General features: G+C 43.6%; 1 protein-coding gene across 1 annotated transcript in view; it reads left to right on the plus strand.

Annotated features, from left to right (window-relative positions):
- Nucleotides 1–15,912, plus strand: part of akap6 (A kinase (PRKA) anchor protein 6) — a gene marked incomplete at its 5' end in the record, with an annotated part of 238,431 nt that overhangs the window by 164,943 nt on the left and 57,576 nt on the right. The window contains one exon of the mRNA XM_079261663.1: nt 3,649–3,909. Coding sequence (XP_079117789.1) covers nt 3,649–3,909 — 261 coding nt within the window. The remainder of the gene's footprint in view (nt 1–3,648; nt 3,910–15,912) is intronic.

A 15,912-nucleotide genomic window follows, 5' to 3' on the forward strand; every position in this document is an offset into this window, starting at 1 on the left:
TCTGAACTATCACGGTCTAATGAAGAATTTATGACGAAGCGCTGGTGTGCGTGTGCACGGCTGGGGTGATGAGGAAAACAAAGCTGTAGTGAATAAGATTTGATCTTTCCTTTTTTGGGTTTTGGGAAAAGAGCCCTCCCCTTCCATGTTTTCCGCAGCTGTTGAAGGTCAGCCTGCATGCATGAGGACGGCGAGGTGTGTACGGTATGCAGAACGGGTTTGTTTACACGCTTCAGGCAGAAAACGGACATTACGGGAGACATCCTGATGGAAACAATGAAGCAAACCTCTTTCTGTTCTATGCCTCTTATTTTACATCTGTTCTTGTAATTTGACCATGAAGGATGAACTACGGGTCCTGTGTAGGGTCAGATACATCAGCCCATAGTAGAAATGCAGATATAAGCAGAAATGGGATGTGTGTGTATGGGGGTGGGCTGCCTCCTGGAACTTCTCAGTTAATTGTTCCTGTCATTATGTGTTCATGCAACAGTCTGGCTCCTTCCATAACTTTCTGTGAAACCAACCACACACTAATAGCTGCCGCTTCATCTGAACACAAAGGTAGCTGCACATTTCACCAGTCAGGGGGTTTCCATCGTGGCCCCCCTCTGTATCGTCTGATGGGCTACTTTTTCCCACCAGAGTAAAGCGAAAGCAGTGTTTCCACTTAGGGGGGAGAATTGCTGCTTTATTCCAGACTCAATGCCTTTTGTGGAAATGCATGCACATGCAAATCAGCGACAGGAACCCATGCGGAGCTCTTTCAGGATCAGCTCTGAGCTACACCATCTTTCAGTCCGGTGAGGATTAGAAGAAGTCAGATATTCCATGTTTCACAGTGTTCCAAGCAACACACCAGGACTGTCTGCACTGCGGAAACGCAAATTTCTCAAATGATCAAAACGATCAATCATTAAGGTGCAGTAGAGAAAACACTTCCAGTTTCACTCCAAAAGGAATTATTCTACTTTCATTTAGTCTTCCAGATGTTAATGAACCTCTGTTTTTACTTTTCCTTCATATTGATGCATTTCTGAGAAACCGTAAAGTACGTCAACGTTTTTCCAGCTGCAGCTCAGCGTTAAGCGCGTCGTTCAGTCAAACTAAACATGCCTTTAAATTCCAGGTTTAGTCAGTAGAAGCAACACTTTTCTCACCAACATGTGCACCGCTTCGTGAAGCAGTTTGAAGGTTTTCCCAAACACGGCCAGCAGTGCATGGAAGCAATCCCACTAGCAAAGCCTGACGCAGAGCCTGACCCAGAGCCTAATGCAGAACCTGACGCAGAGCCTGTCGGCGATATGAGGACGTACCTGAGGGTCTTCAAGGGAACCAGGTCTTGTCTTTTATACCCTGCAGAGAAGGGAAGTGGACAGAATAACATCCATGTGAAGCAAAGCCATATGCAGCCAGTCAAGCTGCTTCTTGTTGTTGTTCTCCACTAGAACCTGCAACCTTTCCTCCTCCATCTCTTTGCCTTGGTCTGAACAGAAATGTAACGTCGGCCAAGCACACGAGGCCCGAGGCCTGGTGGCGGTTTAACTTCTCTACATCTTGCCCAGAAACTCGCCAAGGTTTGGGAACCTTCCGCTCAAGGGAATGGGCAACATTGGTTGTTTTGGGGATTTTTCTCACGCATGATGCCTGGAATGTGCTACTGATCCGTTTAAATGGGTGAGGAGAGGTGATGCTGGTGTGCTGTCTTCACTCACCATCATCCCTGCTTCTCCCCCCCACATATCTGACGGTTTATCAGCTTGCTCAGCCGAGATCTTTGTATTGTATAAACTCAGCTGAATCCTGTGGACAGACGCAAACGCCTGCGGTTATTAACAGAATAATCTCAATTTAATAGTCTTTAAATTTGGTGGAAAACCCTTTTGAATGTGTCGACTGTGCTACAGCCCCTGTCAGGTGGAAACATTTGACAACCTGCGGCATAGATGCAAAGCAGCACTTTGTCGCCTCAGGAAGTAATAAGGCAGAAGTTGGGGTTGCAAGAGCTGCTCAAACAAAGGGATCTCCAACTGTCCAGCAAGAAACCAGTGCTGCACTCAGAATTACCCACAATGCATCTGGAAAAGTAGTGAGCGTCGATGCTCACTGGACGGGTCAATATAGACCACAATGCATTGTAGCATGAGCTCACTGAGGCACATGTTGAGATCAGGTGGGGAGTGGTCTCTCTCAGGCTTGCTGTGTTTGATCAACTGGAGTTGGAAAATGACTCTGCTGAGTTTCTTACAGGAACGCACTATGAAGAAGTCTCAGACACACACACACACACACTGTTTTGTTGCTGCTCAGTCTGAGCCGCTCTGACGTGAAAGATGAAGAGCTCTTCACCACGCCGTCCCTCAGCTTGTGTTTGTGTGTAAGTGATGTTTTGTTTTAGGTGTGAGTTTCTGTCAGACACGAAGCTGCTGAAAAGCTCAGAATTAGCATCTGATCTGTGCGCAGCTGGAAAACAGCAGTTAGCTTCACACAGCAGCAGCATCCTTTTAACACAACAGTGAGAGAATTTCTGAGAGCAAACTCTCAGAATAGCAGTGAAATTCTGCTTTTGTATGAGACAGAGGTTTGCTGGGACAGGGACAGTCTTCAGACCATTAAACACCAAGCCTCATTCTGATTGGCTCTGCACAGACGCAGGCTGAAAATTATTTATTGTGCTCCAGACAGTTTTGTCTCATTTGATGACTTAATTTCCCAAAACAAAACATTTCTTCCCAAACAATGTAAACATGCAGAAAAAATAAACAAAATACACACTAACAATCAGCATTTATGTAAGATCAGGTGTTTATGACATCACAACAAAGCAGGTGCTGCTATACTGGGTACTGCGTCTCATACCACTGTCCTCCCCTGCACATGTAGACAGTTCACGGCAGCTCCGCTGTGTGGTCATGAGCTGCTTCATTTATCAGAAGCTGATTGGATGATGGATGGACGAATGGACAGATGGATGGATAGACTAATGGATGGATGGATGGATGGATGAATGGATGGATAGACTAATGGATGGATGGATGGATGGATGGATGGATGGATGGATGGATGGATGGATGGATGGATGGACTAATGGATGGATGGATGAATGGACGGATAGACTAATGGATGGATGGATGGATGGATGGATGATAGACTAATGGATGGATGGATAGAATAATGGATAGACTGATGGATGGATAGACTAATGGATGGATGGATAGACTAATGGATGGATGGATAGACTAATGGATGGATGGATGAAAAGACTAATGGATAGATGGATGGATAGAATAATGGATAGACTAGTGGATGGATGGATGGATAGACTAATGGATGGATGGATAGACTAATGGATGGATGGATGGATGGATAGACTAATGGATGGATGGATGGATAGACTAATGGATGGATGGATGAATAGACTAATGGATAGACTAATGGATGGATGGATGGATGGATGGATGAATAGGCTAATGGATGGATAGATGAATAGAATAATGGATGGATGGAACATCCCTCATTAGATGCACCTGAATAATGGGGATGTACATACTGATTGATATGTTGCTAATGATGATGGATTATTGACCCAACAGCCTCCTCAGTGACGTCCTGGCATGTTGTTTTTCCATCTCCTCCATGTTTTCTTAGAGAATTCTCTCGGAGCATTCCGGAGCTCGTTCCTCTGAAGAGAACCAGTCATTGGACGTGAACAGTCTGCTGGTGTGTAGCCGGTCTGCAGGTGCTGAAAACCCTCGCTCAGCCTTGTCCCCGCTGACTAATTCCCTCCTGGAGCAGCTGGAGGATCGGATCAAGGAGCTGAAGGGCTGGCTGCGAGACACCGAGCTCCTCATCTTCAACTCCTGCCTCAGACAAAGCAAAGATGCCTCCGAGCAGCTCCAAAGTTTCAAGGTAGGACGAACGATGTGAGGCAGTTTGTTAGGATGCAATTTCTGCGTTTGCCTTCAGATCAACACATTAGCAACATGTTAGTGACAACGCACCCCACCAACCAGCGCCATACCACACACACACACACCGTTACTTACCTGACGGTTAACCCGAGGACAGGCATGCCACCAGTGGCACAACCGCGGTACCGCATTGTAGCCGTATTCCAGACATTCCACCTACAGTTAGCAGATAATGAGGGCTGCACACCTAGTTGTCTCGCTACTAATGTTGGGAATAAGGTGCTAACTTACCAGTGCATCCGAGATGTGCATTAAGTCCCACCTCCTAGTTTGATTGACATACGTGTCAATTGAATCAGCAGGCGGTGTGATGTGACAGCCGTCAAATATTTTGCCACACACAATTAGTAAAAGTCTGTTTTGTTTTTTTTGTTTTTTTTTTTTCCTTCACAAAAGTCAAGCCTGGTCATAACAATTCGGGACAGCGCCCCGTTTTGTGGGACGTGTGAAAAGTAATAGAAATCTGGGACGATCCCGCACAAAGCGTGATATCTGGCCACCCTATGGTAGTCGTGTAAACCGAGGCAACGCTCTGGCTGCGTTCAAAACGTGAATCCATGTAGCAATGCAGCAGTCACCTCACTGTGACGTGACTCAGTGAACGCCGCATCTATTATTGTGTTTATTTTCCTTTGTCTTATGATGATTATGGGGTTATTCAAAGTGGATCATTTTCCTTTTGCGGATTTGTTGTGGGAATCAGACTGGGCTTAAGACAGTCCTTGTGATACGGGGTAATTGGGAAGCTTCCTGTTTAGTGGTGGAGCTTCAGGTTTAAAAGGAGCTCATTCTGAGCTGACTGAGAGTAGTCGGATGTGGAAACCACTTGCAAAGTTGGCATTCGAGAAACCCATGAGAAACCGCTGTAAATATTGCATTGATACTGCCTGCCACTGTAAATATCTCTGCACGGTGGAGGACGCACAATACACCACCCCAAAGGAGGAACAACGCCGTCACAGAACCGCTTCTCCAGTTCCTGACTCCTTCGGTTAGGAGGTTGTTCTTCAGCTTCCAGATGTGCAGTGAATGTCTTTCTCGTATGTTATCGGTTTAGTCGAAACATGTTAGATCCATTTCTGATCCATGATCAGCTTCAGAGCTCTGAAGATGATCTGCTAACTATTCATTTCTTAACACACAGGCGGAAAGTTGCTTTCAGTAATATGTTTTGTTTAATATTTAGCATATTTCAGATAAAAAAAAAAAAAACTTCAGGTGAGACTGCTGTTTACTGCATGAATCCAAAGTTTAACTAGAAAAGTGCTCTTCTTGCAGAAGAGCAAATGTGAATGCCCTTTTTATGCTGAATGATTGATATGCAATTGACTAACCATTTGGAGAAGCAGCACAGCTCTGCAACTTAATTTATTATGGAAATGCATAGGGATTTGAACCAACGAACATCTGAACAAGAGTCCATTTCTTTAACCACTACACATCATTGGAAATTTGTTTTTAACTTCCTGCAGTGTGGAATCGACAAAAGAGTTTAAGATTTAAATGTGTAAAGTAGCACACAAGATCTATTAGATATAGATCAGTAGAAGGGCAAGAAGTACAACCATCTGATATGATTTATGAAAATCCAGCACCTGGATTTGAACTCATCACCTTTTGAAACAGAGGCAATTGATTTTACCACGATGCCACTACAGCTCTTCTGCACATCTGGCAGGAATGCTAATATTTTGTGCTTACACTGCTTGTGTAATCAGTTAAAGACTTTATTGTTCAACGTGAGCAATATTGTTTCATTTGAAGCATTTTAATAACAAAACTGTAATATTTTTTTTTATTTTTTTTTTTTTTATCTTGAACTAATCTTTGTATTAATTGCAGAACTTCTGAGGACAGACATTGCACAGGATGTATCTTATTTATGTAGACAGACACTTTAATTGCACAGTTTGCAGCCAAAGTCAAAGCTCTTTGATCAGATCAGTCCACAGCCCTCTGTGTGCATAACTGACATACCATTAAAGTGTACAATGTTTAAGACTGGATTTGAACCCGTCCCATGTATACCAATGCGTACCTGTGTACCAGTGTAGAAAATCGACCAATCGCTGAGCTGCGTTTTCTCTTTTGTCCAATCACAGGAACAGATTTTAAAAATTGACAAAAACTTGAATGATTTGAAAAGTTTAAATGCTACAAAGATCAAAAGTCATAGCATTCAAATCTCTTGGTCTGAAGTACTTTCATCCAGTCACAAGGCTGAATTTATTTTCACAAAATGCTAAATGGCCCCATGGGCATTCACATTAATGAGAGTCGTGTCAAACATGACTTTTCAGAGAAGAGCAGTCATTTACCAGCTGATGCATGAGTGTGTCAAATTGCAGCTTCCTCTGACAATAAGTCACCTGATGTTACCACCTATGTGCATTTAAAAGATGGTTAAATGCAGTTAGGAAGAATGTCCTGTATGAATGTGGGGAGTAGTAAAATGAGGTACATGCAGCATGCTCAGCTCACTTACCTTTATAGTTAACATCTTTCAGTTTGGAGAATCATTACGGAGTTCTGATAAAACTCTCATAGTGGGCCAAAGCCTTCCTGCTTCTCATATGAAAACTCTGTCCTGCTTCCTAAATTTCCCTTTCCTCCCACAAATGTCCTGCAGCCCAGTTTGAGCTGATCTCCTTGCATTCACACCCCTCTGGACCATTTTGTTGAGCTGCTAGGTTGTTGTCAGACAGAAAGTTCATCCTGCTAACAGAAATATGATGCTGAACAACATTGTGACTTGCAGGAAAGAACTAGCTGGCTTGCCTTTCCCACTTTGACATGAGAGGACTTATTACTTTGAGTCTAACGCAGTGTGAAGCAGTAAAAAGGCTAAACTTGGAGCTCTGAGCTCCTGGCAGTGGATTCATGCTTGTAACTGGAGGTACATGTCACAGCACTTCGATGTCATTGATCTGATCAGCGACAAGCTGGCGAGTAGCTCTTCTCCAGTCATGTCAGGTTTCAAACTATTTCCAATGTGAAATAATTTAAAACGAAGGACAGCAACTTCCAGTAAGGGCTCAGCACATGTGGGGCAATGTCGTTACTTCTCCATTCATTTCCTTTGGAACTTGCACAATGAGTGGTTAACCCTTCCGCCATGTGACGAGCAACATACATGCATTAAATTTAACATGCGACATGAGAAAGTTGAGAAATATTCAACTTCTGTTGGTGTTGTGCACTCTCAAAAATAGAGGTAAAAGATAGGGACATTTCTGTACCTATAGGTACATTTTAAAGAAATGTTCTCTCAAAAGTACAATACTGGTCTTTAAGAGACCAGAAGCACACCTTCAGAGTACGAAAAAGGGTTCAACGTGACATAAAGTACAAATTTGTACCATTTTAACCATAAGGGTACCTGCAGCATTGAAAAATGTTTGTCGTGACAGAAACTATTGTTAGCAGCAGTGCTTTAAGTGGGCCGGTACGCAGCGGTACACAGTACCGGCACTTTTAAACTCTATCCTTTTGCTTACGAGGACTATTTTTTACAGCGTATAGTGCATACTGGGACTTTTACCAGCTTTTCTTCAGCAATCAGTATACCCCCCTACGACTTCACCATATATTACAACTGATATTTGATGAGTTTATTTAAAAAAGTTTTAAATAGTCTCCTCAAAAGAAATGTATTGTTAAGACCGGTTTAGACGCACAACTCTTGCTGTAGCCCACATTGTCAGTGTTTTGAGTTTTTGAAGATTATTTCTAGATTAAAAATAATATTGCTAAGTGGCATGGACCAGGCCTAATGCTATGAAAAACATAAAAAACATAACTTGATAAGGTAAGGTTGAACTTGATAAGGTACAAAAATAGACCAGAACTGAAGGGTACAGAAATGTCTCTCAAAAGAGTACACCCCCAGCTACAAGCATTTGTACCTTTTTAAGTACAAGCTGGTACCTCTATTTTTGAGTGTGTGTGGTGCTACAACCAATCAGCGAGGGTTTCATTGGCTGAGCAGGTAGAGCATGAATTTTCTGGATCAGCCTTGAGATCTGACATTTTTCTTCTGTAAAGGAGAGCTAACAGCAAGATTTCTGACAATTCCAGCCAGATGTCACAACTCTTCATCCTTGATGCGCGTTCTGTGAAGATGCCAAAATTCCCTCCGATATCATAACTAATCATCGTTTCTGGAGACAAGCAGTCTTGAGCGTGAAGTGGGACACTTCCGCTGCTGCTGCCATTTGTCGTGTGTTGAGCCCATTAGATGTCTCCCTACTCCAACACGCCTGATTCCAATGGAATCTGCATCAGTCTGTCAGCCAGGAAGCATCTGGACCCTGCAGGATGGGGGTATTCAATGATGGACAGCCCTGGTTGAGAGCACAAAGGAAATGTTTTCCTTCCCAGCTTTAAACTATTCATGATAATTGTTGAGAAAGTGCAAATAATTTTCTCAACTTAACTTCTTTACTTTTGCTGTCATTTACTTCACAGGGTCGGCCAATCAGCACAAAGTATTTAAAAGAAAAATCTGCTCCCTGTGTTGAGAGAAAAGATGGCAATGCATCGTCTTAATGAGGCTACATGAGAGCAGTGAATGTATGGAGCCTTAAAAGCCATGGGACGTTAACCGGATAATCAGCACACGTCACACAGCCAACTGCTAGCTGCGCTGATTAGCCTAGCCCTGCCGTGTGACTGACAATCAGAAGCACACACAAATACACACTTGCAAAAGTGTGCTCGCTGCATGGGACTGCGTACACACAGAAGTGTATCAGTTCAGGGATGTTTGGGGGTGTTCATATGCAGAGAAGTTCAGTTTGCATAGACAGCAGTTATACACATGGTAACATTCATGATGTTTTTTTGTTGTTTGGATCCCCGTTAGAGATCACCATCTCAGTGGGGATGCTGATGTTACAATGGTTTTCTAGTTAAAGGACGCATTCTGCCAAGGTGGCGGTGAAGCTGTGGACTCAACGGGAGTCAGGAATGCAGAATTAAGAGGTTTTAATCCTGGAACAAACTGAAGGCAGCACTGATACGGGGAACTGAACAAACACAAGCTAACACAATGATCCAGCAACCTTGAACTGAAACAGAGGCTTTAAATACAGACAAGGACAGAACAAGACACATTGAAATGAATCTGCTAATTGAGTCCAGGTGAAAAATATGAACGGGAACAAAGGCTACAGAGGAAACAAGACACAACGCTACAAAGTAACAGGGAACTAGAACTAAAGGCACAACAAGAAATACATCAGGAAAACGTCATATCATGACACGTATGTTCCATTCTGTCGTGCTACATTTTAAAAAGAATTTAGTAACCGCACGTTTAGCAGTGCTGTGATGATGATGTTAGCATGCACTGATTAGCTGGCCAGCTCTGTACTGGGAGGCACCTCGGACAGGATGCTGAATCTCCCTCTCAAACCTGGTCCTCTTTTAATCCTGTGTCTTTTGAAGACGTCTCAGCATTGGTGGCCATGATACCTTCCTCCAGTTCTGTGGTTGTACTTCCATTTAAGCTGTTTTTGTCAGTGTCCTACATGCAATTGGGACTTGAGTGACCAAAATGTTTACCTTGTCGCTCTCCTCTGGCGTATTTCCATGTTCCTTTAAGCACGCCATTGTGGAACCAAGACTCAAAAAGCTAACTCGGACCAAACAGATCTTCCAGGCCGATTTCCAAACTGCTTTTCCTTGCTAAAATGTTGGAAAAGGTGGCAGCAAAGCAACTGACTTCATTTTCAGAGTCACATAACATAGATGACACCTTTCAGTCAGTTTGGTAAACACACTATAGAAACCGCATTACTGAAAGTGTCTAGTGACATTATGATGTCTGCTGATTCAGGTAGGTGTACAGTATGGGTTCTGCTGGATCTGTCTTCGGCATTTGACACCATTGACCACCAGATCATAACTGAAAGGCTGCGGGACCTGATTGCGATGTCTGGTCCAGTTTGACAGTGGTTTACCTCATTCCTACTTGGTAGAAGCTTTAGAGTTTCTGCCAAACACATACTGTCTAAGCCCGGCAACGTGTTGTGTGGTGTTCCTCAGGGCTCCGTGTTGGGACCGCTCCAGTTCTTATTGTCCATCCTTCCTCTTGCTCAGATTATCCAGCAGTGTAAGGATGTTTCCTGTCATTTGTTTGCTGATGATCTCCAGTTGTACTGTTCATTTAAAGCTTCTGAAACTCACATATTAAGCTCTATAACAGTAACACAGTGGTTAAGTGATAACAGTCTCCAACTTAAATCTGATAAGACTGAAACATTTATCGTTGCCCCAATTAATCAACATCTATGCAACCTGAGCTCTTCAGCAAAATCCAAGCTGAGAAATTTGGGGTAATATTTGATGAGGCCAGGATATTAGAGCATCATTCAAGATGGTTAAAAACTGCTTTTTTTAACTGTGTAATATTGCAAAGCTGAGACCAGTGGTGTCTAAACAGGAACTCGAAATGATCCTTCCTGCATTTGTTCGACTCGGTTGGACTACTGCAACAGCCTATTCACATGCCTTAACATGAAAGCACTGGCTTGTCTTCAGACAGTGGAAAACTCAGCAGCGAGGCCTCTGACTGGAACCAACAGGAGAACCCACATCACACCCGTGTTGAAGTCTCTTCACTGGCCTCTGAATGAATATCTTTCTGAGCCCTACATGGACATGAGCCTAGTTACATGGAGGACTTAATGAACCCCTACGGTCCAGCTATGAGGTTCTGCTCTGGTTCCTGAGGTCATCACCTGTTGACGGTCCCACCTGCTTTAAAACTTAGGGAGATCTTTTAAAGCTGTCACTCCCCGTCTTTGGAATGAGCTTCTCCCAGATCTCTGTCTCTTGGCGCAGTAGATGCTTTTGAAAAGCTCTTAATAACACATTTGTTCTGGCAAATATTATAGTTTCAGATCACCTCAGTGGTGTTACTGTTCTGTATTTATATTGTGTGTTTTTCCAAACGTTGCTTGCTTTATAGTTGTGAAGCCCTTTGTGTCTGGGAAAAGCGCTTTAAAAAAAAAGTTGACTTGCTCACACCCCCTTTCAGAGGCCTTTGGGAGAACGGCAGAACTCCTTCAGACACAGACTCCTTCACACTAAATGTGTGAAGAAGCGCTTTGCGGGTCCTTTCTAACAGCAGTTAGACTGGGAACCGGCACTGCTCCCAGCAGAAATAAACACATCGTGCACACTAAAAAAATACATCATAAATAAATGCTGAACACGTTGTAAATAATGAGCGTTATTCTTTATTCTTAAAGTGTTCATCTCCACAAGCTTTGGTTCTTTTGTATTCATTTCTCTGGCTTTACATCTGATCCGGATACCTGCTGAGAACCAGAACCGTTTATCGGTTCCTCCGGTGATCATCTACCTGCAAGACCACCTGATCCACCTGTCTGACACCTCACACAGTCCTGAATACGAGATACACTAACCTTCCTCTTCATCAGGATCACCTTCCTCTACCGGGTTGTCTTCTTCATCAGGACCACCATCCTCTACCGGGTCATCCTCTACCGGGTCGATCCCACTTCTTACTTCAGAAGAGATTTCAGTTTTGGTGTTTTGTAGATCCAACCAGGTTTTTAATAAATATAAAGTACTGATGAAGTATTTTGAAGTATATTATTCTGATCTGCTGCAGATCAATATCCTGACAATCTATCAGTAAATAATATCTATGCTGCCGCATCATTCAGAATGAAACAGATTTTTTTTATTGTGTGACATCATCAAATTGTGAAACATCAGTCAAGTTGCAGTTTGTCTTATATTGATGTGATCATAAAACGCCATTAGCAGTGTACACTAACAAACATTTTGTACAAACACACACACACACACACACACACACACTGCCTTAATGATGAAACCGTATGAAATGAGACTTGATCCAACGAAAGTGAGCCTCTTACTTTTGATCATTGTCACAACTCTCAGTGGGAAGCCATTGATTTCTGGCAGAAATAGGCCGTGAGCTTGTGGAGAAATGAAGATTGGAAATATTGATAGCAGTCATTTGTATGGAGAGAGACAGACGGAGCTCTATTTCAAGAGAAGTCGACTCCGTTTGAGCCATCATTTCTCTGTTTTTGCCACTTGGATTCGTGAATGGGTTCGATTTCTGTGCCACAGTTTATTACTGTACGAATGTATGAGAAAGCACCAAGGATTGACAAAGCTTGCTAACACACACACACACACACACACACACACACACACACACACACACACACACACACACACACACAGTAAAAGCACATAATTACACCCAAAGTTAAATGGACTGACAATTAAATGTAAGACACCTCTGAATTAAGACCAATACTCACCAAAGTTTTCTCTCACTTTACCGGGAAGGGTTTTGTCCATTTATCTTGATTCATTTCTTTTTTTTTGTTTGTTCATGCAGCAGAAATCCAGAGGAACTCAAAGTTAAACCAAACACAGACAAATATGTTGCAAAGCTACTGAAGAGACATGCTATTCAAGCAATGTTAAGACTACTAACAAGCCATGATTAAAAGTCTGCAAAGCTCTGTGCCACTCGGATTCTCTCATGCTGAAACAGAATAATACACTTTTTCAGTCCCTGTAATTTCTTTAATAAACAGACCTCGGCTTTTCAACCCTGCCAGGAAGCAGCGTCTTACGCTACCCAGCTGGGACATTTCAGTACAACAGTTAAAAAATAGTCCTCATGAATAATGTTGACATTTTGTTCTGTGAGGTGTTTAGACAAATCTCTCTCCTAAATTGATCTAAAGGACAAATCTCTGGAAATATAATCTCAACACTTGGGTTGTTTATGTAAGCAGGGGGTTAATTGAGGACTGGAAGGTGCTTCTGTAATATTTTTTAACTAGTCCTGTCTTTGCCTTCCACAGCCACATGAAGGCAGGAGTGAAAAAACAGATCAGCTTGAGTTTGTGAAATGGCTCCATGTCTGTTTGGCTATCTGAGAAATCACCCATAATCCCCCAGTCTGCAGGCTCAGAGAGCTATGTCAACAGGTTGCACGTTACAGGGCCATCAATGTGATTCAATACAGCTTTATTAACATAGAACCAGTTCACAACAGAGTCATCTCAAGGTGCTTAACATAGTCCAGTTATAAACCAGTTAGCTTAAACCCATGATATAAAAAGCATTAGTCCAGTTTATAAAAAACTGTTCATATAAATCATATAAATAATGACCGAGTTGAGTAAAGCACTGGATTGGATCAGATCTTCTCATTCATTCAATCCTCCATCCTGATCTGCACCAGGAGACAGTGGAGAAGAAAGTATCCATCAAGACCGGAACGAGGAAGAAAAACCTCCATCAAGCCCCTCCCCCATCCAGAAGAACTCTCTAGAAGCTGCGTAAGCCCCTCCCCCATCCAGAAACATGCTATAGAAGCTGCGTAAGTCCCTCCCCCATCCAGAAAGATACTATAGAAGCTGCGTAAGTCCCTCCCCCGTCCAGAAGAACGCTTTGGAAGTGGTGTAAGCCCCTCCCCCATCCAGAAGAACTCTCTACAAGCTGCGTAAGCCCGTCCTCCATCCACTAAAATACTATAGAAGCTGTGTAAGCTCCTCCCCCGTCCAGAAGAACTCTCTAGAAGCTGCGTAAGCCCCTCCCCCATCCAGAACAACTCTCTACAAGCTGTGTAAGCCCCTCCCCATCCAGAAAAATACTATAGAAGCTGCGTAAGCCCCTCCCCCATCGAGAAGAACTCTCTACAAGCTGGGTAAGCTCCTCCCCCATCCAGAAAGATACTATAGAAGCTGTGTAAGCCCCTCCCCCGTCCAGAAGAACGCTTTGGAAGTGGCGTAAGCCCCTCCCCCGTCTAGAAGAACTCTCTAGAAGCTGCGTATGCCCCTCCCCCATGCAGAAGAACTCTCTAGAAGCTGTGTGAGCCCCTCCCCCGTCCAGGAGAACGCTGTGGAAGCTGCGTAAGCCCCATCCCCCGTCAAGAAGAACTTTCTAGAAGCTGCGTAAGCCCCTCTCCCGTCCAGAAGAACTCTCTAGAAGCTGCGTAAGCCCCTCCCCTGTGCAGAAGAACTCTCTAGAAGCTGCGTAAGCCCCTCCCCTTTCCAGAAGAACTCTTTAGAAGCTGCGTAAGTCCCTCCCCCATCCAGAAAAATACTATGGAAGCTGCGTAAGCCCCTACCCTGTCCAGAAAAACTCTCTACAAGCTGCGCAAGCCCCTCCCCATCCAGAAAGATACTATAGAAGCTGCGTAAGCCCTTCTCCCGTCCAGAAGAACTCTCTACAAGCTGCGTAAGCCCCTCCCGCATCCAGAAGAACTCTCTACAAGCTGTGTAAGCCCCTCCCCCATCCAGAAAAATACTATAGAAGCTGCGTAAGCCCCTCCCCCATCCAGAAGAACGCTCTAGAGGCTGCGTAAGTCCCTCCCCCGTCCAGGAGAACGCTCTGGAAGCTGCGTAAGCCCCTCCCCCATCCAGAAGAACTCTCTAGAAGCTGCGTAAGCCCCTCCCCCATCCAGAAGAACTCTCTAGAATCTGTGTGAGCCCCTCCCCCGTCCAGAAGAACGCTCTGGAAGCTGTGTAAGCCCCTCCCCCGTCCAGGAGAACTCTCTAGAAGTTGCGTAAGCCCCTCCCCCATGCAGAAGAACTCTCTAGAAGCTACGTAAGCCCCTCCCCCATCCAGAAGAACGCTCTGGAAGCTGCGTAAGCCCCTCCCCCATCCAGAAGAACTCTCTAGAAGCTGCGTAAGCCCCTCCCCCGTCCAGGAGAATGCTGTGGAAGCTGCGCAAGCCCCTCCCCCGTCCAGGAGAATGCTGTGGAAGCTGCGTAAGCCCCTCCCCCGTCCAGGAGAATGATCTAGAAGCCTGCACCTCCTGTAGCATCCAGTTTTCAGCCCCAGGCAGAGCATGAGGTGATCATTTCTGCTGCAGGTTAATGAAGAGTGTGGAGGGAAACATGTAAAAAGATAAAATACCGGAACATGTTGGAGACTGAAGCTGCTAGTTAAAGGCAGTTTCAGAATGCGTTTTAATGACATTTTACCTTTTCCAGACATTATTAAAACCAGAGTTTAAAATAGTAATATCTATTATTTGATTTAGTTATCCACAAAAATCTATTTAAATAAAAAAAGAAGTTGCTATTTGGGGCAAATATTATTTAATTAAAATGTGATTAATTGAACATTCTTCATTTTAAAGCCTGTAAATAATTAGACTAATATTTTAGAAATAACATGGCATTTTCTTGGTAACAGCAGCATATTTAAATGAAACAGTCTATAATATGAGGACTTTATACACCTGATGTTTGTATTTCAGAGCTCACTTATCGCCTTTTCTCACTTCAGCAGTGTCCATCCTGTTGTCTTGCACATGCTGTTAGATGTCTTTACCATTTCATCTCCTGGTCTTTTCTCCATGAAGCCCCCTCCCCTCCACCTGTCCCTGGCTCTTAATTGAATTAGTGCTCTACTGAGATACGGCAAGAGCCAGACGTTCCTCAGGCAGGCCCTGAGCCCCTGATGGACTCACTATTGTAGTAGAAAGCTCCAGGGGCCACACACACCAAGAATTAATGGACTGAACCTGACACAGATACACACTTGTTCTCACACAGTGGGATTGAATGCAAGCACAAATACACACTTGTTGTGGGTGTCTGCAGCTCTGCAGACCTGAGTAAAACGTGTCGACAGCTTTTCTGAAAAGCAAGATGTTGCCTTTCTTTTATTGTTTCTTCTTGCTCCATTGAACTGATATGCATTCTGTATTCTCATCACAGTCTGGTCACATCAGCTAGACTTACTAACAAAGAAGACATGGCGCTTTTAAAGAGCAGTGTTCTAAAAAGTTCACAAAATATTACAACCCATCATTGATCCAGAACGGCCTTCATTCCTGGTTTCATGTATTCAACAAGGTAGAAATGTTCCTCTACATGTTGCTACATATTGACATGAAGTAATA

The sequence above is a fragment of the Telmatherina bonti genome (genome assembly GCF_933228915.1).
Source record: "Telmatherina bonti genome assembly, chromosome: 22".
NCBI classification, from domain to species: Eukaryota; Metazoa; Chordata; class Actinopteri; order Atheriniformes; family Telmatherinidae; genus Telmatherina; species Telmatherina bonti.